Raw genomic sequence first — 24,761 nt, forward strand, 5'->3', positions numbered from 1 at the left:
TCTGGTACAGAACCTGGAGATTATTGGCAAATAGATTTTTCAGAATTACCTAGGCAAAATGGGTACTGGTACGTCCTGGTGGGGGTTGATACTTTTACAGGATGGCCAGAAGCTTTTCCCTGTCACACCACACAAGCCAATGAAGTAGTAAAGTGGTTACTATGAGAAATAATTCCAATATTTGGAGTTCCTATTGGAATTTCATCTGACAGAGGTCCACACTTTGTTGCAGAAATAGTCCAAAACGTTAGCAAAATTCTGGGTATCACTTGGGATTTGCATACTCCATGGAGGCTACAATCCAGTGGAGAAGTAGAAAGAATGAACCAGACTTTAAAACGGCAAATAAGTAAGATCTGTCAAGAGACCAATTTTAAATGGCCTCAAGCATTTCCATTGGCATTATTATGAAGCAGAGTACAACCAAAGAGTGGAACCTCAGTCAGTCGTTATGAATTACTGTACAGAAAACCTTATGAGTCCCCAGAACCAAATCCAAACATGCATGTAAAAGGAAAACAAGATGTGTATAACTATTTACTTTCTTTAGGAAAAACTTTGACTGAGATCCAGAGTGCAGTGGTGTGGAATAGACCATTATCCCTGGAAACTCCAGTGCATGACTTTCAACCAGGAGATTATGTCTATGTGAAAACGTGGACTTCTGAACCTTTGCAGAAACGTTGAAAAGGACCTTTCCAGATATGTTAACCACCTTCATGGCTATCAAGATTGCAGAATCAGATGCTTGGATACACTATACCCGAGTGCGTGAAGAAAGCTCCTACTCCATGGAAAATTATAAGACGTGGTCCAAAAACTTTGAAACTGACTTTGAAAGATGTCTAATATTTCATATCAGTTTGTGATTGTTCTCCTTATATTGGCTTGGAAGGTGACGCTGGTGAGATCAGGGGTTGATTTTGTGGCTAGGAACAAAAGGCAATTGAATACAGAACAATTAATTAACATTCCTAAAGGCATGTCTGAAGAAAATTTGATGTTAGTATTGATTAAGGGATTTGCCAACTTGCAGAACATTACGCAAATTACTGCCTGTTTACCAATACCAAAAGCAGTAGGTGAATCTATTCCTTGGGGAATCTTAACTATGAATTTGACCAATCTGGAACATAAAAATGAGACTACTTATTGCAAACAAAAGCCAGTGATTCAATGGTATAAACAAGTGAAGGTTATTAGGAAACAATGGAAATCACTGGGAAAAATCAGACTGTGAGAAACTACTAAATTATGACTTTGTAACAGGGTCTCAACCTAGTGCTTTGGATCGAGTTCCTCTCCCAGGAGGCCCAAACCCTAATCTAGGATGGTGTTCATATGATGAACAAATTAAATGTGAGCAGGAGCATCATGGAATGGCAGTGTAACAAAACTGGGCAAAGTACCCAAAAACAGGCACAGTGGGACTCTGTATAGTCTATGTCTATTTTCTTACGATTTCAGTACATGGTCAGAACCCCTTGATGTTTTACTTGGGACGGTACCTGGATTAATAGAGTGTTTGCAATCCTTCCCTCGATAGTAGATAAAGGCACTACCCGACTAGAAAAGGAACATGTAGTACCATGGTGGAAATGTGAAAAGTTGTATGATTGCAGCAATGCAGACTTAATAATCGAAGAATTCCTCATTTGGCAGCTGCTTTGAAGTTTGGTTGTTATTGTCAAGGTTTTTATAATAACCTCACCATGACTAGCATCTTTACACCCAGAAGAGGATACGTTTAGTTGTAAGAAATCTACCATTCAGAGTCCAGGACATTTAGTTTGGGCATTAAGTGATGGCACCTGGACAACCCACTTACCAGTAGATGGTAAGGTGAAAAAATTATTTTAGGCCTGCCAACATTGTGTCTGATTTGTAAGAAATTGCCATTCAAGGGATCCCTGGAAAATTTAAAATTACAACAAATTAAAAGGTCTGAAACAGATGATGACACCTGGAATGAACCATCGACAGGAGTAAAAATTGGCTGGGCTTTAGAGTCTCTTTTGAACCCAATAGCGTCCTACAGGAATAGAGAATGGCTTTATCACTTAACAGGACAAGTAGAAAAATTGGCCGATGTTACAAGAAAAGGATTTAAAGAATTAAACATCCAATTACAGGCAACTTCCCGAATGACACTTCAAAACTGGATGGCATTAGATATGCTTCTGTTAAAGGAACATGGAGTGTGTGGATATCTCAAAGATAGATTGGATCATTGCTGCATTCATATTCCGAATGTTACACAGGATGTAGAACATGACTTAGATCTGTTAGGCAAAATTGAAAAAGAAACAGAAACAATTCAAAAAGATATGTCAGAAGATTGGCTAGGAAAAATTTTTAGTGGATTAGGATGGAACTTGAGCTCTTGGCTGAAATCCTTAATCAAAATTCTGTTTCTGTTACTAATTGTCCTTTTGATGATTATGTTGGTGTATGCCTGTCTTAAAAGACAGTTTACTAATAGGCTTGCAATACATCATAGAATTATGAGAGAAGTACCTACTATGCCACCAGACTACAGCCCGCCACCACCATCATCTGGCAAGACAAACTTTGGCTTCAAAGATGAAAACGAATAAAAGGATGAAAGTATTGAAATGATTTTCAACACTTTCAAAGTGGGGAAGTGTTACTGATTTTATTATCAACTGAAATTAAATTGTGTTTGATTTTAATATAAGTATAGAATTAAGAGATATTTTAGTCAAAATAATTTTACATTTATTGTATTTTGAATCTAGCAACTGACTGCTACTCTAAAATTCCCTGTACAGCCCCATACCAAGGCCAAAGGGATTGGTCATAATTGTTTAGTAGGAACGGTTAGAACCTAGGTAACAAAACACAAGGTGATTTGTAAACTGATTTATAATACATACATAGGACTAGAAGAATGCAAGTAGTTGTCAAGGTCCAGGATTAATGGGAACTGAGGGAAGTCACCGTAACAGTTTGCAGGTACCTGCCAAGAAAACTGTGTCCTTAAGCAAAGTTAATTCCGGCAGGGGGAGATCGCGACCACCGACTCATGGACCACCTACTCACATTACACCCCAGACCCATTTCTAGACATTTCTAACCTCTACTGCGCAGAACTGGAAATAGGAGGAGAATATGTTAATGATTTCTTGGAAGTTGTATGTTTATGTATGAATACTTAATGAATATGTATGAGTAAGTTCTATATAAGGTGTATGATTCTGGTGCCTGGCACGTGTTGTTGGTGAGAGCACTCCCGTACACGTGCAGCCATCAATAAAGAAGTGTCTGCTTATCTACATCAAATTGGTGTCGATAAGTTATTTTATCCCGGATTTCGGTGACAAAGGGAGAAAGGGTCTGCAGCTCTGGGTAACAAGCACCCACAGGAGTACCCAGGACGACCCACGCCCCAGAAATGCCGTGGTTAGCGCTGCCCGGCACGGTACTAAGGGAAGTTGACATTGACACTCTCGTGATAGAGAGCAACGTATCCCGCCGCCATGCAGCCAGTCGGCATCGCTACACCACCCTCCTCCAGACAGGTCGGTTCCCTTCAACAAGATGGCGGCCTTCCTACTCGCCTTCTCTACGAACATGGCGGGTCGAACCCCCATTGGTGCCTGCCCTCCACCACCGCCCCGCTATAGGCTGAGCCGCCGGTTTTCCCCGCCCCCTGCCATGCACAGCCTCGCGCCGAGCCGCGAACTACATTCCCCGGGAGATCCCGCGCGGGGCGCTGCCCCGTAGCCTTTCCCTTCCGGGACGCGCCCGCCTTTCCCGCCCGGGGGGGGCGTGGTCTCGCGAGAGCCCGCGCAGGCCGGGGCAGAGCAGAGCGGGGCGGGCGGCGGGGAGGGGGCGCGGCGCGGGGCGGGGCGGGGCGGGGCGGGGCGGGGCGGGCCGCCTTGCGCAGGAAACGAAACCGCCCGAGTGGCTGGGGCGGGCCGCGCTCTGCCTCGCCGAGAGCCTTGGCCTGGGCCCCATGGCGGCCGCGGAGGCGGCGACCGCGCCTGCGGAGGTGGCGCTGGATCCTAGCGGACTCTCGCCGAAGGAAGAAGGGGAGCTGGAAGACGGCGAAATCAGCGACGATGACAACAACGGCTTCGGGCCCTGTGGCGGCGGCAGCAGCGGCTCCGAGCCCGGCGGCGGCCTCGTCAGCAGCAGGCCTTACTCGAGGCGCAGGCCGCCTCCCGGCCTCCGCGGGAGCATCTCCTTCTCCTCCTCCGGCCGGCCCTTCCCCCGATCGCGGCACCAGCCCCCGCCGGAGGTGGGGCACCTGCACGGTCACGGCGGGTATCGGCCCAAGGACTCGTTCCGCTCCCATCCGCCGCCCATGCCGGCGCCGCGGATGTCGTCGGGCTCGCACTCCGAGACGGGCCCCCGGCTCTCCTTCTGGGAGCGCAGCCACAATGCCCTGGACCGATTCCGTTTCCGAGGCCGGCCCTACAGGGGCGGGGGGCGCTGGGGTAGGAGCCGAGGCAGCGACGATCGGGGAGGCAACCCTCCGGGGAGGCCGCCCGGTGGGGGAGGCGGTGCCGGATTCAGTAGCAGCCAGGGCTGGAGGGAGCCCTCGCCTCGAAAATGTATCCTTGAGACGTGAGAGGTAGTGGAGGCGGGAGGCCCTGGGTGGGCGTGGGTATGTCAGTGCCGCGTTACGTGGCCGAAACCCCGGGGAAGGGGCGCTTTACCCTCCCGCTGTGGCACTAGGACTCCCGTAGCGGTATCCGAGAAGCAGGCCACCCTTCCAGTCCCGGGGTTGGCTTGGGCAGCGGGCCCTGCTGCTCAAGGAGAGGCTGCTGGGAAGCCGGATTACTGCCGTGACCTGGCAGGCAACCTGGCCGATCAGTCCCTGTGTAGGGAAAAAGTGTAGCCCGAAACAAAAGCCTTAGTCGATTGGATCCCGGGTGGCTGCTTTTCTGGCCCGAAGCGCAAGTATTGTGAAGCGGGGTCAGTCTTTGGTGCGGCAGTTTTAATGTATATAATTAAAGTGTCACAGTTGTAAAGCCCAAACCCGAAGCTTGTTAATTTCCCTTATTGGGCAATGAGGCATCCGCTGTTTTTTCATTTTTTGCTTCCAGCCCTTCAGAGGCTGTTACACATAGCTAAAGCTAACTTTAAAGCCAAACCTAAGTTGAACTGGGGCTGTATGCGTGGAATGTGGTTTACATGGGAGTTACGGTATCGTAGGAAATCTCTACTTCTCTGTAAAGCCATACCCAGCATTCCTTGTAGGATCTTCTCTGCTGATTGCTCTTAGAGTTGGTTAGGTGACTTTTAATAGAGCTCTCATATTTTCTGCGTTTAGGAGTAGGAAATGTGGAAGTAATGCAAAAAGCTCCTCTCATTTTCCAGGTTTGTTATAGAAAAAAACAAAGGAACTGACGCCAAGTGGAACTTAGGGGCAGCCTGGTACTTAAACTTGATGTAACTGCATTGTTGCCTAACTGAAAGTGTAGACAAGTGTAAAAAACACTGAGCGAGAGAACGAGTGGTTAAAATCTATTAGCCAGAATCTTACAGTGTTTTATTGTCCTCTTATACCAGTAGTCAAAGGATGTGTGTTGCTTACTTGACTCTGCTGGCTGATTCCAGGAACGGGAACGGGAATTTTTCCTGTTTGTGCCAGCACTTACAGCTTTGAAAGCTACTGATTGGGTCCTTGTGTTATTTTAGATAAAAGATTACTTATCCATGCCTTTTTTTTTTGTGTGGGTGGAATATGTAAACTAGTGATAAAGAGATGCTTTTATTTAATCTCATCTGGTAAAGTTACATCATTATTGAAGTTTTCATAAGAACTCTTCATTCAGGGATCTTATCTTGATAGGCAGTGAATGAAGATGCGATTTGCCCAAGGTCACGCAGTAAGGTGGTTCTAGTGCTGAAAATAGATTTTAAGTCTCTTAATTTGTGGTGTTGCTCTCCGTACTAGAAAATGGTTACTTTATGTGTAATGAGTAATTTGCAGGGCAAACATATTGATCATCCTAAGCAGACCTTGCAGTGCTTGTTAGTACTGATACAGTCTCCTCCTTTTCCCTTTTAATTAAAAGAGCATTCAGAAACTGATAATTCCATTTTCAAACCAAAAGCAGAAAATGAGGAAGCCTCCCCCCCCAACCCCATTACTTAAGATGCACTCTTCTGTTTAAACATGATAGAGAAGGTTCTAATAATGTTGCTCTTTAAATGACATTCATTTGTTTATGGATCATATGGTTAAGGAAGGCCCTTGGTTTTCTCTCAGGGTAAGTTCTTTTCTGTATTTTTCATATCCTTGCCACCTAAAGGAGTCGATATTACAGTGTTCCTGAATATTAAGGTACCTCCATGTTGCTAATATTAATGGAGTAGGGGCGTAGTTCATGGGCATGTGACTTCAGAAGAGACCTTCACATCAGCTGGTACGAGGAGGCTTCTGGCCTGGAAGGGTATTTGGAATTCCTCAAGGAAAGTGAAATGTTTAACTGTCTTCTAAGAGAGAGATGGTGGTTTTTTTTTCCTTTATCCTTGCAACTAGTACTTTGCACAGTGCTTTGCAGGAGTGTATGTATAAATGGAGTAAATGACATGCTGGAACGCTTGAAGAATTCTTGTTACTTTTCTTTGGGTATTAGCTTTTAATAGACTTTTCTTTCAATTCCTAGCAACTTTAACATGAAGCTGTTGGATAGCAATTCTGCAGAAATCCGTGCATATATAACTGTGCAATTTTGAGTCTGAAATATGGGACCAGAATGAGACTTTTTGTTCCTTCTGAATCCTGAACTTTTCACAGTATATTTTTCTTCTACCCCCCCCCCTCAGTTTCTTCAGCTGATCTCTCTTTGGTTGTAGGATGAAGTTTCTCCTGAGTTGATTGAAGAATAACTTCTAATCTATATGTGTGTGTGTGTGTCTGCCTTTCATAGCACTCTGTGTAAGTCTTGCACTCTGTGTGCAGAACCCCATATAAAAAAAAAGTTTCTACATATATGAAACAGGGAATTTCTGATTAATACCATTGTGGGAGCTCTAGCAATTGTATTATCCTGAGCACAAAAACATAACAAAACTTTGTCTTGTTAGTCAACTCTAGATGACTCAAAAAGCTATTGAAGTATTTCAATATTAAATAATAGTTAGACCTTATAGATGATGTTGAATCAATTAGCTTCAGACCTTCCTGTGACTCAATCACTAATGTAGTTGTGTTTTTGGAAGTAGAAATGTGTTGGAAGTGAATTTGGCAGTTGTGCTTATTACATACTTCGGTGTTGTACTGCACACAGTTCAGTGTTTTCAGCATATTTACAGATTTTTTTGGTTGCCTTCTGGATTTTATGTAGTTTATTTTTACTAGTTTATGTTTTTCGTGCTGATGTTGAAGAAGGCATTGCATAGTAAAAACATTTCCTGATACTGCAGAAGCTGCTTTTGTAGGATAACATACCAAGATTCTTCATATTTATGTTAGAAGTTAACATAGCGAAACACCCAAGCTGATGTATGTTGTGAGCAGAAGACCAATGTAAAGTTATCTTCCTCTGGATTTGGTATGTCTGCATGCAGAGGACACCTATTTTAGCTTTTAGTTTTACTCATTTATTGTTTTAAGAGATGACGTTGATTAAAAGCATTTCACGTAGCTGGGTGTGAGTCAGCTGTTATCACAGCAGGGTTGATACTGAAAGTCAAATGAGTCAAACCTGACTTGGTATCCTAAAAGATTTCCCCTCAAGCATGATTATTTCATAGGACAGTTTAGCTTTTCAAGTGTCAGGTGAAGGTAAGAGGAAGCAAACCTTTAATGCTGAGAACCTTTATTCTGGATACAGTTGCCCAAGAATATTTCTGTTGGCTGTCTTGGGCAACATGTCAAGAGAATCTATCCCTTGGGCATACATAGACAGTGTTTTCTGAGTAATTAGTAATTCTCAGTCTCTTTCAGCATTTTTTGAATGTTTTGATTGCAAGTCTTTGGCCACATTTTTTTATTCCCTTCAGTTGATTATTCTGTGCTTTGCTTCATTTGTTGAGCTGCAGTTAACTGCAGTGTGTAATTGTGCTATGGCTAGACTTTGCATTTTATGAAAGGATAAAATGAGTGAGAATGTATTTAACTTGTCTTTTTCAGAGTGTCAAATCGGGGAGTCAATACTTGAGTTACGAGCTCTCAAAGTCTGACACTGTTTGTGATAGGGAACCTTCTTAGCATTACAGCTGTTTCTGGGAGGATGGTGTGAGCAAAGGACAAGACTTCTCAGCAATTCATGAAATTCTTGTCATAAGTAGGATGTTTGAAATTGTTAGTTTGAGAAGATGTTTATTTATGCTGTCAATATATAATAATGGATACGTATTTTGCATGCTGCTCGTATTATAAGGGATATTTTTCAAGCTACGCTTAAGGTAAAAATAAAATATATGAATATGATCTTAAGTTCTGTTTGTCATAATTTAGTCTTCAGTGGTAATATCACCACTGTTTTCTTACATTTTCTTGTCTTAGTTTTCTTGACCACTAATTCAGCCAAAACTTTTGGAAAATCCCCATCTAGAAAGCAGAACTACTCTTCTAAAAATGAAAACTCTGTGGAAGAAAGTTTTGAGGATCTACTCTTAAAGTATAAGCAGATACAATTAGAGCTTGAATACATTAATAAAGATGAAAGACTGGCTTTGAGCAACAGGGAAGAAAATGAACAACAAGATGATGATAAAACGGTGGACACTGAGGACCAAATAACTGTAGAAAATGACAGTATTACAACGGATGCCATAAAAGAAGTATCTCCTGAGGAGAAAAATCCGGTTATAGCTTTTCAGGCATTTGAACTGAAACCTCTCAGGCAAAAACTGCCTACTCCAGCTGAGAGGAGCAGATTAAAAAAAGGCAAAGAAGGAACAAAACAGTCCTCACAAAAATCTGAAGTCACAGAATCCGGCCAAGGTAAATGTTTGTTAAGTTGTTTTAGCTTGTAAAGTTTTTTGTTTGCTGTTATTTATCATATTATTTGTTTGGGAAGATTTAAAATACTAATTTTAGTTAAATTGTTAAATGTTTTAAAATTACTAATTTAATGAATTTAACTCCTGTTTTATGTAATTCCTTGGATTACATAAACATGCTTGGAAGCATGTTTTTGGTTTGATTTTGGTTTTTTTTAACATGTTTTGTTAGACTAACATAGTTTGGCAGAAAGCATGAGGACAAGGCTAGAAGGCTTTAGTCACTGTTCGCAATAGAAATCACTGTTTTTCAGTGAAAGTTTTCCTTCTGTTGTTTGGGGTTTTTTTTTTCAGAATCATAAATGTGTCAGGTTTTTTTTCAGCTGAAAAGATAATATTTAGAGACATCTTCTGCATTTCAGCTTTGTTATATGTTTTCTTCAGTGTAACAAGCCTTTGAGATATTTTCACCAGAATTATTTTGGTCATTATTGATATTCAGGAATAGTAAAGAAATCATGGGCCAGAAATAGAAAGGATTTGTAGAAGAAATGTAACCAAAGGGTAGAGTAAGTATCTTGTCCGGGTAGTTCTGGACTGCAGACTAAAGAACGTAATTGCTCAGATGCATGAACCAGTTAGCGAGAAGCAAGTTACTGTGCCCAGCTGACCTGCGGCAAAAGTCCTTGAGTGTACTTTTTAAGTCTGCAGCAAAATAAGGCAGCTAGCTTAAACTTCCTGTTCTGTGGCTTCATCTAGTTCTAGTAAGTGTTTGCTGTCACTGAGGGTGTGCTTGTGGGTATCGGTTGTCATCTTACGTTAGCTAATTTGTCAGTGTGTATAACCTATCAATTTGAGTGGGAAGAGACAAAGTAGTAAGTGGATGGATTAAGAGTACAGGTGAGTAGTTAGTAGGAATATGAAGAAAGTACGGCTAGAGCACTGAAAGTCAGTGATACACATGTAACTTGAGAATGAGAATTTAGAAGGCAGAGCCTATAAAGAAACTGAGAGAACTGAGGAGTCAAACCAACTCATTCTAGCTGTTCTTTCCCCTTGTGTCTTTCCCATTATTAAAAAAAACCCAACCAAACAAACCCAGAAAAAGATAGGTTCTGGTATTAAGAGGTAGCATAGTTTTTAATGGGAAACATGAGGAAAAGCAACAGATCTTGACCATGGAAGAAAAACCAGTAGGCTACAGGAAGAGAACATAGCAAGAAAGGTGTAAGAGAGCTATTTAAAGAGCAAAACACACTAAAAAAAAAATCTAACTTCAAAAGTTACAAGCACTTAAGTTGAAAATACAGTTCGTATGATAATGAAAATAGAGCACCTTAATTTTTGCGCATCACTCAAAGGTATGTCTAAGAATGATCTGAAAGCAGATAGATGATGTCATAAACAGTCACTGTCATACAATTTAATACAGGCTTCCATGATAGAAAAATCCAGCTGATTTGAGTTATTGCAGATCTATGGCTATCAAGTGAACAGATACTAGTTGATTATGCATACATTAGGAAATTAGCAAAATTTTGGTTTTCTCATGATTTTCAGTTTTAAATGGTGTATTGGATGTTTTTCCAGATGTGTTCAAGTTGAAGAAGAACATGTCTTAAAACTCAGGGAAGTTTGCTTCCCTTTGTAGAAGTAATTCTCTGTGTTTCAGCTGCTCTGACAGAGGCTTTACAGTTTTCCCTGCTTTCCTTCCCTTGTTGCCCATAAGTTGGTTCTACCTGTGTTGTCCCCTTACGGTTTGAAAGACTAAAACATAGTTTGTATAGTATGTCCCTGCATATGTCTGACTGCATCACAGAAACTACTGTACCATCTGTCACCCTGCTTCCATCCTGTGGATTGAATGGTTAGGATCTTTGCTTAGTCTAATAACTTTTAAACATTTTCTTTTAGAATACATATTGGTATTAGGTATTATTTTTTTTTTTCCTCTTGTATGTGTACTTTTAAAAATGCATGCATATACAAGTAGGAAGACCCTCAGCATTTGCTACATACCATTTTTGTTTAGGTATAAGGGCTTGAAATATTTTAAACAGTGCCTTTCTGAATGTGACTTTTAGTAAAATGCTAGGACGAGTAAAAGCTATACAGAGTGCAAACTTATTTTCTACCAATTTGAATTTTGGGAAGGAATTTCTTCGAAGAAAGACTAATAAAGGAAAAGATCTCGAAGCTTCTCTCTAAATGTTTGTTTCCTTTCACTGATGCAGATAAACACATATGTGTGGTTATATATAAATTATATATTTATAATTTTGCTATCAAATACCTTAATAGTTATTAGCTATAATCATTAAGTTATGTAATACTATAGTATGTTATGTATATTTTAGATAAAATATAGTTGTGCATATACACACTACATAATACACACTGGATAATAATCAGTGGTCTAACAATATGTCAACATCTTCATGTTTAGCAGGAAAGCATTACTATTTACTATTAATTTCCATAGGATAACTTTTTTCTATTTTCCTTTGGCATGAAATGGAGCAAGTGTGTTCTTACTGCAGCTTTGGGCCTTTAATTATGTGGAAGACTGACCAGTTACTCAAAATAGCTGTAAATGGAATCTGAGATGCTTAGGACAGCAGCTGATAGGAGGTGGTAGCATAAAACAGATGGCAAGAAGTCTTCTTTTCCTCTTGTCTCCAAATCTGTTTTTCTCTGCTTCCTGGGGAAGTATGTATCAACCTTAAGACAGAGAATTATTAAAAAACGATAAGTCTTGCCTTAGGCTTATGGCATGTTGATGATGTGGATTTCTTCAGATATGCTAAGTTTATATTAATATTTGTTAATGTGATCCTATGCATACAACTGCTCTTCTGTTTTACCCTATGTACCAATGATTCTGATAAAATATTTCTGTATGGATTAAATTCTGTACATCATTTTAATGTAGGTCTGTCTCATGGAATAGCTTGCTCAAAAAGACGGTATTTTTCTTTTGGAAGGTACAGAAGACAAGGAACAAACGTCGGTGCGAAAGCTTAGCAGTTCAGATGTTACATCTGAAAAGGTAAGAAAGTATGGCTCTGTAGATGAGGCATAATTGCATTACGATACTCAGACTTTTTCCAAATCGCAGTCCAGAAATGTTTCAGTAATAGACACAGTCCACTTAACCACTACACTAGGACTCCTAAGCTTTCTCTTGGTAAAAATTTTGGGATAGACTTCAAAAGACTTTTTTTAAAAAAAATAGTTAAGTGATGTTTCATGACTTTTTTTGTCTTATTCTTTCTTCTCTTTTCTCAAGAAGCTGCTTGATGATGAGGAGGAGATGTCTGAACTGCAACTTAGGCTTCTTGCACTTCAGTCTGCTAGTAAAAAATGGCAGCAAAAAGAACAACAGGTGATGAAGGAAAGCAAGGAAAAATTAACAAAACCAAAAAGTATAACACAGAAAGTCAAAGCCAGTACAAAAGCACATTCAACAAAAAAAACTAGTGCTACAGGTAATAAGTTTAATGTTACTGAAATAGCTATCAATGGCATGACCTCTGAAATAAAAAACCAGTATGTTATGTGAAACATTTGGCAATGAGCCTTTAATCCTTCTAAAACCCTGTACATCTGCTTAAAGCTCTTGAAGAATCTAGGATTAAGGGGAACCATTTAGGTAAGATGCAGTTAATCATGTATCTTTTTATTTAAAGCCAAGCAAGCTTTGAGGAAACAACAGACAAAGACATCAAAGAAGATGCAGCAGCAAAAGGAACAAGACAGGCGTCAGAAAGAGGAAGACCAGAGGAAACAAGAAGAGGAAGAGGAGAGAAGAAAGAGAGAAGAAGAAATCAGAAAAATTAGGGACCTCTCAAATCAAGAAGAACAGTACAATCGATTTATGAAGCTAGTTGGAGGAAAGAGGAGATCGAGAAGCAGGGTAACAAATTTGTTATATGATGTTAGTATTACATTTGGGATCCATGAGTGATTTCTGTCTTGCCCCTCCTGGTTTCGCATGTTGTCGCTGCCCTCCCCCTTAAAAAGAAAGAAAAGCTCCCAGTATTCCAGGGTTTACAGTGTTTTAATCCCATGCTAGACAGGCATTCCCTTTGGGTTTGGTAAGATCAGTTTTGTATGAGTTGTACACTTGCAAGTTGGTGGTAAACTATTTCCTCCTAAAGATATTTTGAATATTGTGATCAAAGAGCAGTTTGTAATTTACCACAAACAATCAACCAGACTTTCTTGACTTTCTTCTTTTAGATTGCAGTTTTGTCTCCACACTTTCAAACTTCTAGCGTTTATACAGCTTCAGTGGCCTGCCTCTTTCAAAATGACATCTGAGGTTTGGTCTCCTTGTAATTTTTTTTTTTTAATTTGTCAAGGTACAAAATAGGCTCAGATACAGAAGGTAATTAATTCAGCCTCATTACAGGATGACAGAGTTGTGTCACATTTATGAAGGAGTAGAGTTACTGCAGTGGTCATCTTGCTGCACTTGTAGACTGTCTTCATTCTCTCATCTTGGGATTAGCGAAAGACATTTGAATCACTAATGCTTTGTCTCTAAAACATTGGTATGTTACAGAAAAAAATGTCAGTGTTTCTTCATTAATTTATTCATCATGGAAGCAGTACAGCTGCTACAACTAGATGCTTCAAGTGCTTGGAGCTACTGATGCTATAAGGAGAAATGAAACTGCAACTAAGGGAATTGGGACTTGCTGTTTGAGGCCATGTTATAGAAGAGTTGCATTTATAATAATAATGAATGGAAAATTGAGGCAAAAAGTGTTTAACTGTAAACAGTAGAAATTCTAAAAGCTACCAAAATGTGTGCCTCTGAAAGATACAAATGAAGGAGTCTAAGAAGTCATACTTACCTGTTCTGTATATTTTCACCGTTCACTGAACATGATTGTCATCCGTATAATGTTAGGCATCTTTTAAACAATCTGATTTATAAGTTGACTGTCTCGGGCATGTTTGTGTGGTATGTGGCTCCTTCTGGGACAATAAAAGGATTCTCCACCTGAGGCATCAGTCTTAGAACAGTCAACATGGTTTATCTAAACACACAACCTTTGTCATAGTGAAGATGATCCTTGTCCAATTTTGTGGTGTTTCTAACAAGATAGTTCAACTACTCTTGGTAATTGCCATGACATATTAACAGAAATAGTAAAGCATTTGATTCTCTTTCGGTGTTTCAGAAATATATAACCATGGCAATTTACCGGGTACGTAATGACCTAATAGGTATTTAAAAATTTCTTATATGTATCATGAAGCCCCCCACCTCCCCTTCCTGAAGAGATCCAGTTTTAAGCTGCAGTGGATTTGATTAAACGGTTATCTTTAGTTTGCAGGTTTTGTACAAGCTAAATGAGTTGTATTTATAAAGCAATTAGAAGACAAAATTATTAAAAATTAAGGGCTTTTTTTTAAAGTTCACATTTAATTGGTTTGCTCTAAAACAAAAACGTAAGACCAGCTAAACAAAATACACTTTTTTGTGTTTAGTCTTCAGATACAGACTTGAGATGGTCTTTGGATAAGCAGTCCACAGATAGTGCAGGAGGCATTTATCAGTATGATAATTATGATGAAGTCGCTATGGATACAGATAGTGAAACTAACTCTCCAGGTAAGACTTATTTACAATTTGCTTATATGGTGATTGGTAAAAATAATTCAAAAGTAGGAAATGAACTATCATTTTAGCAGGAAAGTCTGTCATCTGAGGTGGGACAGTTTTAGCTCACCTTAAAATGTTAGTTCTATTTCTGTCTTGTTTTAATGCTTACTCTCTTCCCTCTCTGTCTCTGCTGTAGTGGTATTTTGAAGGTCTTCAAGGTTATACTGTTGTCATTGCAGTACTGTAGAGTTTATTCTCTTATGTTCCAAAGCAGCTGTGTAGAAAGTAAGGGCCCCCTAGGGTGTTGACTGTATAGACAGCAGCTTTGCAAAAAAAAGTCCTGAGAGTCCCAATGGACATTAAGTGAAACGTGAGCCAGCAGTGTGGCGTTGGGTGATAAAGGCAACCTGTAGCCTGGGTTGTAGCACTGTGACACCTAACAAGTGGGTGGCTGGAGGGGCTGTTAAACACTGATGGTACTGCATCAGTTTTCTGGTTTCATGATAGGAGAAAGTGATGCGCTAGAAGGAGCCTAGCAAAGGACCTTTTTGACTGAGGGTAAACTGTTTCAGGCATGTTTTTCATAAAGTTAGTTTGGAACTGGAGCACTTGATTTATGGTAAGAGACTGGGAGAGCTGAGTTTGTGTTGAGAAGAAAAGGCTAATGAAGGCTTTTGCTACTGTCTTCAACTACCTGGTGGGCAGTTACAGAGAAGCAGAGGCAAACTCTTCTGTGGACCATGCAACCGAAAGACAAGGAGCAACACTTGAATTGTAACAGAATAAATTCTGGTTAGATATAAGGGAAAACTTCCACAGAGAGTGGTCAAACACTTGAACAGGTTAAGTGGAAATGTTGTGGAATCTCCATCCCCAAATATACTTGGAACTTGACTGGACAAAGCCCTTAGCAACCTGTTTTTTGGGGCAGCCTTGCTCGGAGCATGTGTGCTGGGGTATATGCCTTCCAGAGGTCTCTTTCAGCCTAAATCATGTATTGAGTTTGAGGTGCTTTTAAGGTATGCAGGTTTCCTTCTTCCCCCTCAACTGGGGAATGTTGAGAAAGCTTCATTAAGCATACAACTTCATTGGCCTTTTTTATTTTCTTGCTTTTCATCTTCTTTTTTCCTCCTTGTCAGCCTTCTTTATGCATTAGTTTGGTAAAATATGCACCTGCTGTTTCGGACATGTAAGCTACATGATCTTCTCTTGAAGCATCTCAAGCTCTAGTTTTATGTTTCAGAATTCAGTATCAGCAGTGCATTTAGTCTGCTTCTGTCCTAATTTGTATTGTATTTTTGGTAGCCAGTAATCAGGAAACTCTGAGATCTCATTTAAGAAGGTAGACTCTTGCAAATTAAATCAAATATGAGGGCTGAATTGTTACCTTAGTAGTACTGTTTGGCTGTACTTGCATTTTATATGTAAAATAGAAAAAGGACAGGTAACTACTTTTTTTTGAATATATATGTAAGAAATAAATGCGCTGTGCTTTGTCTGCTGTTACCTTATGAATTGGTCCATAGTAAAAACATTTGTCTCCTCCTTCTACTGTATTAAATCAGTTGAAGAATAAGCATGAGTTGGTGTTTAGTAATTATCTGCCATGTTTCTTAAACTCAATAATTTATTTTAATTACAGCTTCCTCTCCAGTGCAGCCTCCTTTCTTTGAGTGTCCAATAGGATATTTTCCACCTCCAGTACCACCAATTTCCTTGCCCTTGCCTCCACCAATTCCAGTAAGTAACCTGGAAAGGAGTATGTTTTTTGAAAACGTTGATAATTCTCATTTTGTATCTTATTTCAGATGTTAAAGTTAGGATTAAATTTAGATTCTGTTTTTGATAGTTATCTATTTGGTGATTCCCTTGAACTATCTGATAGACTTGTGGTTGCTTTTTAAAAACTATTTCAGCTACTTTTTGGCTGATCCAATTCCTGTTTAACGGAAGTTATCCCTATTGAATTAAAACATTTTTCATCATTGTTAGAGCTAGGGTGTTTCATAACAGAAAGCAAAAATTGCCTGAAGCACATAAGGAATTGGAATTTTTAGTGCAAGTCAACTTTGCTTCTTATGTATGCGTGTACATATGCTTATTATCTGACTTGTTACCTAGGGAGTAAAAATACAATCAAAAATGTAGCTCATCACAACAGTCCTTGTTTCAGACTTTGGGCATTTTGACTATAGGCTGTCTCCTCACCTAAGAGTCTACAGGGATATTGAAAAAGTGTGGTGTTCCCCCCCCCCCCCCCCCCCCCCCCCCCACTTTTTTTCACTGAATGATAGTTACCTGTCTTTGTCAACTTTCTATTGCTTTACTTTCCCTGCCAGGACAGCTTCTCTATTTTTGACTAAGGGAAAGTAAGTTTGCAGATGACCCCAAGTTGGGTGGGAGTGTTGATCTGCTCGAGGGTAGGGAGGCTCTGCAGAGAGACCTGGACAGGCTGGAGCCATGGGCTGAGGCCAACTGGAGGAGTTTCACTAAGGCCAAATGCCGGGGGCTGCCCTTGGGCCACAACAACCCCCAGCAGCGCTACAGGCTTGGGGAGGAGTGGCTGGAGAGCTGCCAGTCAGAGAGGGACCTGGGGGTGTTGATTGACAGCTGGCTAAACAGGAGCCAGCAGTGTGCCCAGGTGGCCAAGAAGGCCAATGGCATCCTGGCTTGTGTCAGCAATAGCGTGGCCAGCAGGGACAGGGAAGGGATCTGACCCCTGTACTCGGCACTGGGGAGGCCGCCCCTCGATTCCTGTGTTCAGTTTTGGGCCCCTCACTACAAAAAGGACATTGAATGACTCGAGCGTGTCCAGAGAAGGGCAACGAAGCTGGTGCAGGGTCTGGAGCACAGGTTGTACGCGGAGCGGCTGAGGGAACTGGGGGTGTTTAGTCTGGAGAAGAGGAGGCTGAGGGGAGACCTCATCGCCCTCTACAGCTCCCTGAAAGGAGGTTGCAGAGAGCTGGGGATGAGCGTCTTGAACCAAGTAATAAGTTATAGGACAAGAGGTAATGGCCTCAAGTTGCACCAGGGAAGGTTTAGACTGGATATCAGGAAGTATTTTTTTTCCAGAAGGGGTTGTTAGGCGTTGGAATGGGCTGCCCAGGGCGGTGTTGGAGTCCCCATCCCTGGAGGTGTTTAAGAGTTGAGTCGACATAGTGCTGAGGGATATGGTGTACTTGGGAACTGTCAGTGCTAGATGATCTTTTCCTACCTTGATGATTCTGTGAAATTGTAGTGTTGTTGGCTAAGACAAAATCAAAGATCTGCTTAAGGACTGGTGTTTGTTATGTTGTTTTTTTTTTTTTCAAGCAGTGGTAACCTATCTGGTCAGCCATATTTCTGTGGCTAGACTATGTCTGGTTCTGAATTCTTTTTTATGTTTAGTTCATGTGTCTGCAGTACTTTACTATCCAAAGTTAACCTTGCTGTTTCTATGATTTTCTCTGAATAATTGCCAACTGTTTTGCAGCAGCCTTTGGCAGTGATCTAAATCCACTGCAGTTTGGATTACTTTTAAACCATGAAATAACGGGTCTCAACCTCTGCTAAATAATCATGAAATAGTAGTGATTTTCATGTTTCAAACCCTTGTTTTCCTTTTTATCTCAGCCTGTACCATCTTTGAGCCAACTTTACATGGAAGGTATTTCCTGTATTTCTCTTGAGCCACCTCCACCTCTTCCACCTCTTCCCCCTGAAGAGCCTGAACAGCCACCAAAACCTCCATTTGCTGATGAGGAAGAGGAAGAGGAGATGCTCTTAAGAGAAGAATTGCTCAAGTCTCTAGCCAACAAACGAGCTTTCAGATCTGAGGTACTCCATTGGTTTTTGAATGTGAACCTCTAGATGGCAATCTTGACCAAAATGTGACCCACTAAATGAGGACCACAGGCTTTTTTATGCTGCCTTTCTGATGACTTTAAAAAAAAAAAATTTTTTTTTTTCTGAATTTCCATCACCCTCTGCCTCCCCAAAAGAAACTGAAACAAAAGCCACCCTGGCGCACTCTTTGAATTGTAAATTGTGGCTTGTCTTTTCTGAGGGAATTACTCAGTTTCCAGTACCGTGAAGTTTCATATGTTCAATGGAATGGAGATTTTATTTTCTGAAAAAAAAAAAATGTTTATCAACTGTCAGGAAAAAAAAGGTTCTTAACTTTGTTTCAACCTTCTAGCAAAAACAGTTAGGAGAGGTTAACTGTTTCTGGGGTTTTTTTTGAGTGAAAAGCAAAGTTTGTGCTTTTGAAAATTTAGGTTGTGTTTAAATTCATTAAAAGGTTGCAGATGTTTTGCGGTTGACCTGTGAATAACTGGCATACTCTTGTGTGCCTTTTTGATATTACTGCAGAATTGAAAGATTTGTCTAATGTGTTTGGATAGTCTGCCTAAATCACAGTTCCAAGTTGCAAAACATATATGGAAATACCTTTTATGCTTATGTATTTTAAAATAACTCTGTATAGTGTGTATTCTTATGACAGTATTTTTGTTTTATTTTGTTAGGAAACTTCAAGTAACAGTGGTCCACCTTCCCCTCCTGGTCCAGATAATTTGCAGTCCGTGCCAAGAAGCAATCTGTCCGCAGTCAGTATTAATACCGTGTCTCAGCCGCGGGTACAAAATACAAAGTTTATTAGAGTACCGAGGCCTCCGCGAGCAGTGATCACAGTAAGGAAATATTGGTGCTTTTTATTAATAAGACTATGAATTGAAGTTGTCCTCAGTTCAAGTGAACATCAGACTTAAGGTTTTCTAGTGATACAGCACAGAACAGTGGAGCTTCAGTTAAACATTTGAATTATTAGTAATTGATAATTTATATGCTTTTCTAGAAAGAATTTGACACTCAAGTAAGAATTTATAGCTTAAGAGAGCATCAAAACATGCTAGCACTCATCTGAACTAAAAGAAACTGTAAATATAGTTTAATTAATTTATTTTCCGGATTAGCACAGACTAATGGGTGATGTTCAATGGTAGCTGAGCTGATCTAATCACTGTTAATTGCCAAAAAAGAGGTGGTCTTGCTCTTTCTCCTGCTCCTGGCCAAATGGTGTCTCCCTTCTTTTGAACTGTGGTCTGGAGCATCAGTCCTGTAGCTTAACTTACTTGACATGCTAAACTGGTTAGAAAACTAGCCTTGGAGGGGAGAAAAGTACTTTTCCTTATAGGGGAAGTTGAATTTTTTCAGTGAACACTGTGTGAGCGTCAGAGCTAGCACAAAAGTGGTGGCAGTTGGTGCGTCTTTGAGTGTGGGTGGAAGACAGGGCAGGGAGTATTCTCAGGCAGTGGACTTCACATTACACTAGCTCAAGCCATATTCTGTAACTTCACTTTCATTTGAATGGTCATGGGAGGTATGTGCAGCTAGCATTTGATTTGTGATGTCTGCCGTTTCCTCAGATTGTTGGAAACATGTTACAAAAGCATATTTCTGTGTTGTGCCAGACTGGAAGCTCATGTATCTACTGTTCTGTTTATGGCACTGAACCACACACAGTGGATCGTTTGTGATTACTTTAACAATACATCTTGCAATGCTTGGTTTGTGGTGGCTCTTTCCCGTGCAGATTTTCTAATGAATAGCATGATTGAGTCCATACTTTTGCCTTTCTGTCAGTTGATGGTGATCCTAATTAATTTATTTTTTTACTCTGTTTGGAGGGATATATAGTATCGTTGAGATTATTATATCGCTATCAAATGTAGTTGTAACTGGCCAACAGCTTTCTTGCTCATAAAATACAGACTGTATGATCACTTGGTCACCATATGCATAATATAAAACAAAGCTTAAGGTGGTAGACACCTGACTCTTCCTTTTTTGGTCATTCAAAGGCCTACTTTCCTTTCTGTAGGAAAATTTGTGCTCTTAAGCTTAAAGTGGATGGGGTTGTTTGACTCTACCCATCTTCACAATCTACTTTAAATTCTGGATGTGGCTAGGGTAGTTGTTCGGTTTGGACATGCTTATATTCTTTATATAATCACTTCATGTTTACTTAGATTTTTAAGTGTTTTTATGTTTAAATATTAAACGTTTTCTGAAAAAACTCGCGAATCGCCACATATTCTATAGTCCTGAGGCTTCATTAACTGCTGTTGCATACATGAGGGAGAACACGTGTTACTGGGTCGCTGTTGATGTGTCTTAGTAACATAATAAATGTATCTTATCAGCTATGCTGTTGAAAGGCATTATGTAAATATTACCCTGCAACTGACATTCAGTGCCTGTTGCTAATGATGATTAGTTTAGTTAAAGCTGACAGATTAATACATTGCATTTGAATAGGCTAGCTTGCCTAGCATCTTTTTTACAAAAATGATTATAGAAACAAAAGCATTTTGCATTTTTAAATTTTTTTTAAATAGCTTGGGATATAGAATATTTATATATAAAATAGATGTGTGTTTTAAAGAACTTACGGCCAAATAATGTTCACAGGAGGCTAGCCACGAGGTATTTCTGTCCTCTATAAAAACAATTTAATGTGAAAACAGTATCAATTACTCCTGTTAGTTTAAGCTTTTAGAAAAAATTAGTATGGAATGCTTATGGTGTTTTTTAACTTTTGTAGTATTTGCTATTTCTTACTAGAGCCTAAAAAAAGTTAACTCATGAGAATTTATTTTTGAACTTAAAAACTGGTATTTTTTTCTGGGAGCGTTGTTAGATATGTCCAGAAATTTAATAATCACAAAGGTATAGAAAATGGACATTCCTCATGTTTTTGAAATCTAATTTTGTAGTTTTAGGGGCTTGGTAGCTTTTGAATGTTTGAGTATGCTGTACCATACTTCAGAAGAGGTTTTAAATGTTCAAACCTTGGGATTTCTTCTGTGGAGTTGAGGACCTTTGCACAGTGAAATAGCCTACAGATACTGGTTTGCTTTTTTAAAGACACCTTGTAACCCTTTTTCAAAGTAGTCATGGACACTTGGGTTTATTCAGCACTGACTGAAAATGTCTTAAAACATATGGAGAGATCCTGCGTTACAACTGAGGCTGTGGTTCCCCTGCAGTAGAAGCTAATCTTACTGAAAGCAGTGTGATAGTGTTACTTTACTGATTGTTAAACATTTTGCTGAACTGCTTCAAAAAATAACACCTGGGGAAAAAAACCTCGAGAAAAGCTGGCTTTGATCCTCACCACTACCAGCTCTTCCCCTAGAAGAAAGATGGGGAAGGCAGTTGGAGACAGTTTACCCTACGCAACTGTGCCAAAAGCAGCTTGGCAGCTTTGGTCTTTTAATGCCAAGAGCCAATGATAGGAAGGGGTGTATTGGGCATCTGAAGATGAGAAGGGTGGGGTGCCTTGCCTAATTAATTTAGGTTTCCATGAAGCTATAGCCAGAGAACATTTGTGAGGAGATGACCAGTGCTTTGATCTGTTTTCTTGCACCGATGTAAATTGGAATTTCACCTGCTATGGTGGTGCAAAAATGATGCAGCTGTTTTACATTCAGAAGTAGTAGATGCCATCCATATTTTAAGAACTGTCCAGAAAGTATCAAAAAGGAACAATTGTGGAAATTGGGTGTGTTTAAATTGAAAAATAAGGCTTTTCTTGTGGGGTTTGTGCTTTGAGAGATTTGAAGAGGTCCTGTCCTGAGGTAAAGATTAAATGTGTAACTGTCCAGACCTGCACTGAGTGATGGGAAGAGCAGTCCTGAAAATGTGAACTAAGTGGCTTCTTTTCAAGTTCCAGAGCATTTGAGGTTAATGTAAATTGTCTGTTTGTTTCTGTATCTTTCTGTGTGCTGGAACTGGCAGTCACCTGATCTTAAGTGAGTTGTTTCAGTTAGTGATGTTGGCAAAAAGTGATTAATCTTGTTTCATTTGTTCTTTATGTACTGTTGGTGTTCTGCCAATTTAACTGCCAGAGCAGCTCAGTGTAAGGTCAGCTAAGTATAACTGTGGGACAAGAGGCATCAGAACTGTGTGGCAGAAAGATTGGGGGTGTTCTAGTATGTCTGCCACAGGCTTTCTATTGCAGACTTGATTGATTGCTACTTTAAAAAATTGCTTGCAAATGGCATATGGTAATTTTCATTACAGTTGAAATAATTAATGAAGTATAGGAGTCAAAAGTTTGAGGTTCATATACTGTGATCATGGAGACATAAATATGGGAATAGGTTGGGAATAGGTTGAAAATGTTGGAGTACCTTTCATGTTACAGTATAAAGAATGGGTACAGTATGTATTTTGTAGAGGAGATGCACAAATGCTTGGGTTTTTTTCCTTACAATGTGGAATCAGTGTGCCATGATAAAAAAAGGAGTTAGCCTCCTTTTTTTTTCTTATAGTAAATATATGTTCAGTTGTATCTGTCTAACTTTTTTCTTTTTGCTATAAAACTTTTTTCATTCATCTCACAGCTTCCAAAACACAAGTCAGTTGTGGTTACATTAAATGACTCTGATGATAGCGAGTCTGATGGAGAACCATCTAACTCAACTAGTAGTGTATTTGGAGGACTTGAATCTATGATAAAAGAAGCAAGGAGAAATGTTGAGGTAAACACTATCAGCATTTAATATGTTTATTTTGTAATTGCTTTGTGTATGGAATTTAAACTTCAGAATTTGATAAAAAATACTGGATTACACCAGAAATGGTTAAGAGCGTGCCACTAGTCCTGTCTGGACCATTACATTGTGATTTGGATTGTGCAGCTAATTAAAATGATCAGTTGAAATGGTATCCTGATGATAGAATTTGTAATGTATTTTGGTTTCATTTTTTTTCAATTAAAACTTGATGCATCTTTACTAGCAAAAAAAAAAAAAAATTGGCTGAAAAGACCTTACTAGCCTTGAACAGCTTTAAGTTTGTTCTGAAATGCCTCTTAAAAATTGTATTTAATAGCAGTATTTTAAACTAGTGACTATTATTGACTTGAACCTCATTGTAACAGGCCTCAAAAATTAAAGCCCCTCCAAAATCGGAAAAAGAAAACGATCCAATGAGAACTCCAGAGGCTCTACCAGAAGATAAGAAGATAGAATATCGGCTCTTAAAAGAAGAGATAGCCAGGTACAACTGAGTTTAATTGTTAATGTAAAATGTATGTTTTTTGTAGTCCTTTACTAGTCTTTTTTTGTAACTGGAAGGAAAATCTGAGTTTGAAAACCTTGCCATTACCTAAAGATTCTTCCCCCACTTAATTTTCAGTAAGACAATGTAGGAGTCTAAAAGTTCTTGAATTTGAACTGACTTAAGTAGTTGGTAGCAGTTGTGGAAAGTTCCTTCTTTTCAGTGGGAATCTTGTCCTGCTACTTGTTTGAAGAATTTAAAACCGTTGTGAGTACATGTCAAAATAAATATTGAAACTATTGAACATCTTTGCTTTTAACATCTCTATTTTAGTCGTGAGAAGCAACGCTTAATTAAGTCTGATCCACTGAGGAACAATTCGTCCCCTGCAAATTCTGATGGTGAAGTTGATGGAATTGGGAGAATAGCAGTAGTGACAAAACAAGTCACAGAAGCAGAAGCAAAGCTGAAGAAAAACAGGTATGTATTTCACTGTTGTAAGTCCTGCCTTGTTTGCTTAGCAAGATGAAAATTAAGTAAATAGTCTTTTTTTAATGTGTAGCATTTAATGTACAGCAAACAATTTGGTTTTCTGTTGTCTTGAATTCTGTTGCTGTACAAAAGAAATCGTGTTGTAGTTCCAGTGTGGTGTTTGGTAACTTTTAAGTATGATTTGTCATGCTAATTGTTTTCAGCTGTGTCCATTTCAGTGACTAGAATATCATATGTACCCCTTAATAACACTGAAATATGAAAACATGAGTGTGATTTTCACTATTTAGTACACTTTGAGGGTAACATGTTTCAGTGGGTATGCCTGATACATAAATGAATGGGTGTTTCTGCAGAATAGGTATGCTGTTTGAAGATTTCCTGTACGTATTTTCTTTTTTAGCATGTCTCTTCCATGTTTCTCATCCTTCTTTCAAGTTATTGTGGAAGATAGAAGTGCCTTGCATCCTTTGTCTCTGCTTCTATTGCCACTTTATTGTTTCTGTGTGGTCTTGTGAACAAACCGCTTTGTGGTCAGACATAAATTGGAAGTGAAGGACATTCTTCCCCCCTCCCTTTATTCACACCCATCTATCTAAGTCTTTATCTTGCTTCCTTTAATGCATAGTTTTTTATATTTACTTACTCTGCTGTTGTGCCATAATACTGTGGCTTGTAG

At 39.5% G+C, this 24,761-nt stretch overlaps 1 protein-coding gene across 5 annotated transcripts in view; it reads left to right on the forward strand.

Moving 5' to 3' along the window:
• Positions 1-3,898: 3,898 nt before the first annotated feature.
• Positions 3,899-24,761, forward strand: part of ZFC3H1 (zinc finger C3H1-type containing) — a 44,654-nt gene continuing 23,791 nt past the window's right edge. The window contains exons 1-12 of one of the 5 annotated variants that reach the window (XM_074902861.1): positions 3,899-4,580; positions 8,510-8,929; positions 11,913-11,977; positions 12,218-12,416; positions 12,618-12,865; positions 14,431-14,554; positions 16,188-16,285; positions 18,158-18,361; positions 19,051-19,215; positions 22,933-23,070; positions 23,472-23,590; positions 23,924-24,070. In XM_074902861.1, coding sequence (XP_074758962.1) covers positions 3,980-4,580; positions 8,510-8,929; positions 11,913-11,977; positions 12,218-12,416; positions 12,618-12,865; positions 14,431-14,554; positions 16,188-16,285; positions 18,158-18,361; positions 19,051-19,215; positions 22,933-23,070; positions 23,472-23,590; positions 23,924-24,070 — 2,528 coding nt within the window. In that variant the 5' untranslated portion in view covers positions 3,899-3,979. The remainder of the gene's footprint in view (positions 4,581-8,509; positions 8,930-11,912; positions 11,978-12,217; positions 12,417-12,617; positions 12,866-14,430; positions 14,555-16,187; positions 16,286-18,157; positions 18,362-19,050; positions 19,216-22,932; positions 23,071-23,471; positions 23,591-23,923; positions 24,071-24,761) is intronic. The other 4 variants (XM_074902865.1, XM_074902862.1, XM_074902863.1 and 1 more) reach the window with 4 other exon arrangements.

The sequence above is a fragment of the Athene noctua genome, chromosome 3 (genome assembly GCF_965140245.1).
Source record: "Athene noctua chromosome 3, bAthNoc1.hap1.1, whole genome shotgun sequence".
In the NCBI taxonomy this organism is placed as follows: Eukaryota; Metazoa; Chordata; class Aves; order Strigiformes; family Strigidae; genus Athene; species Athene noctua.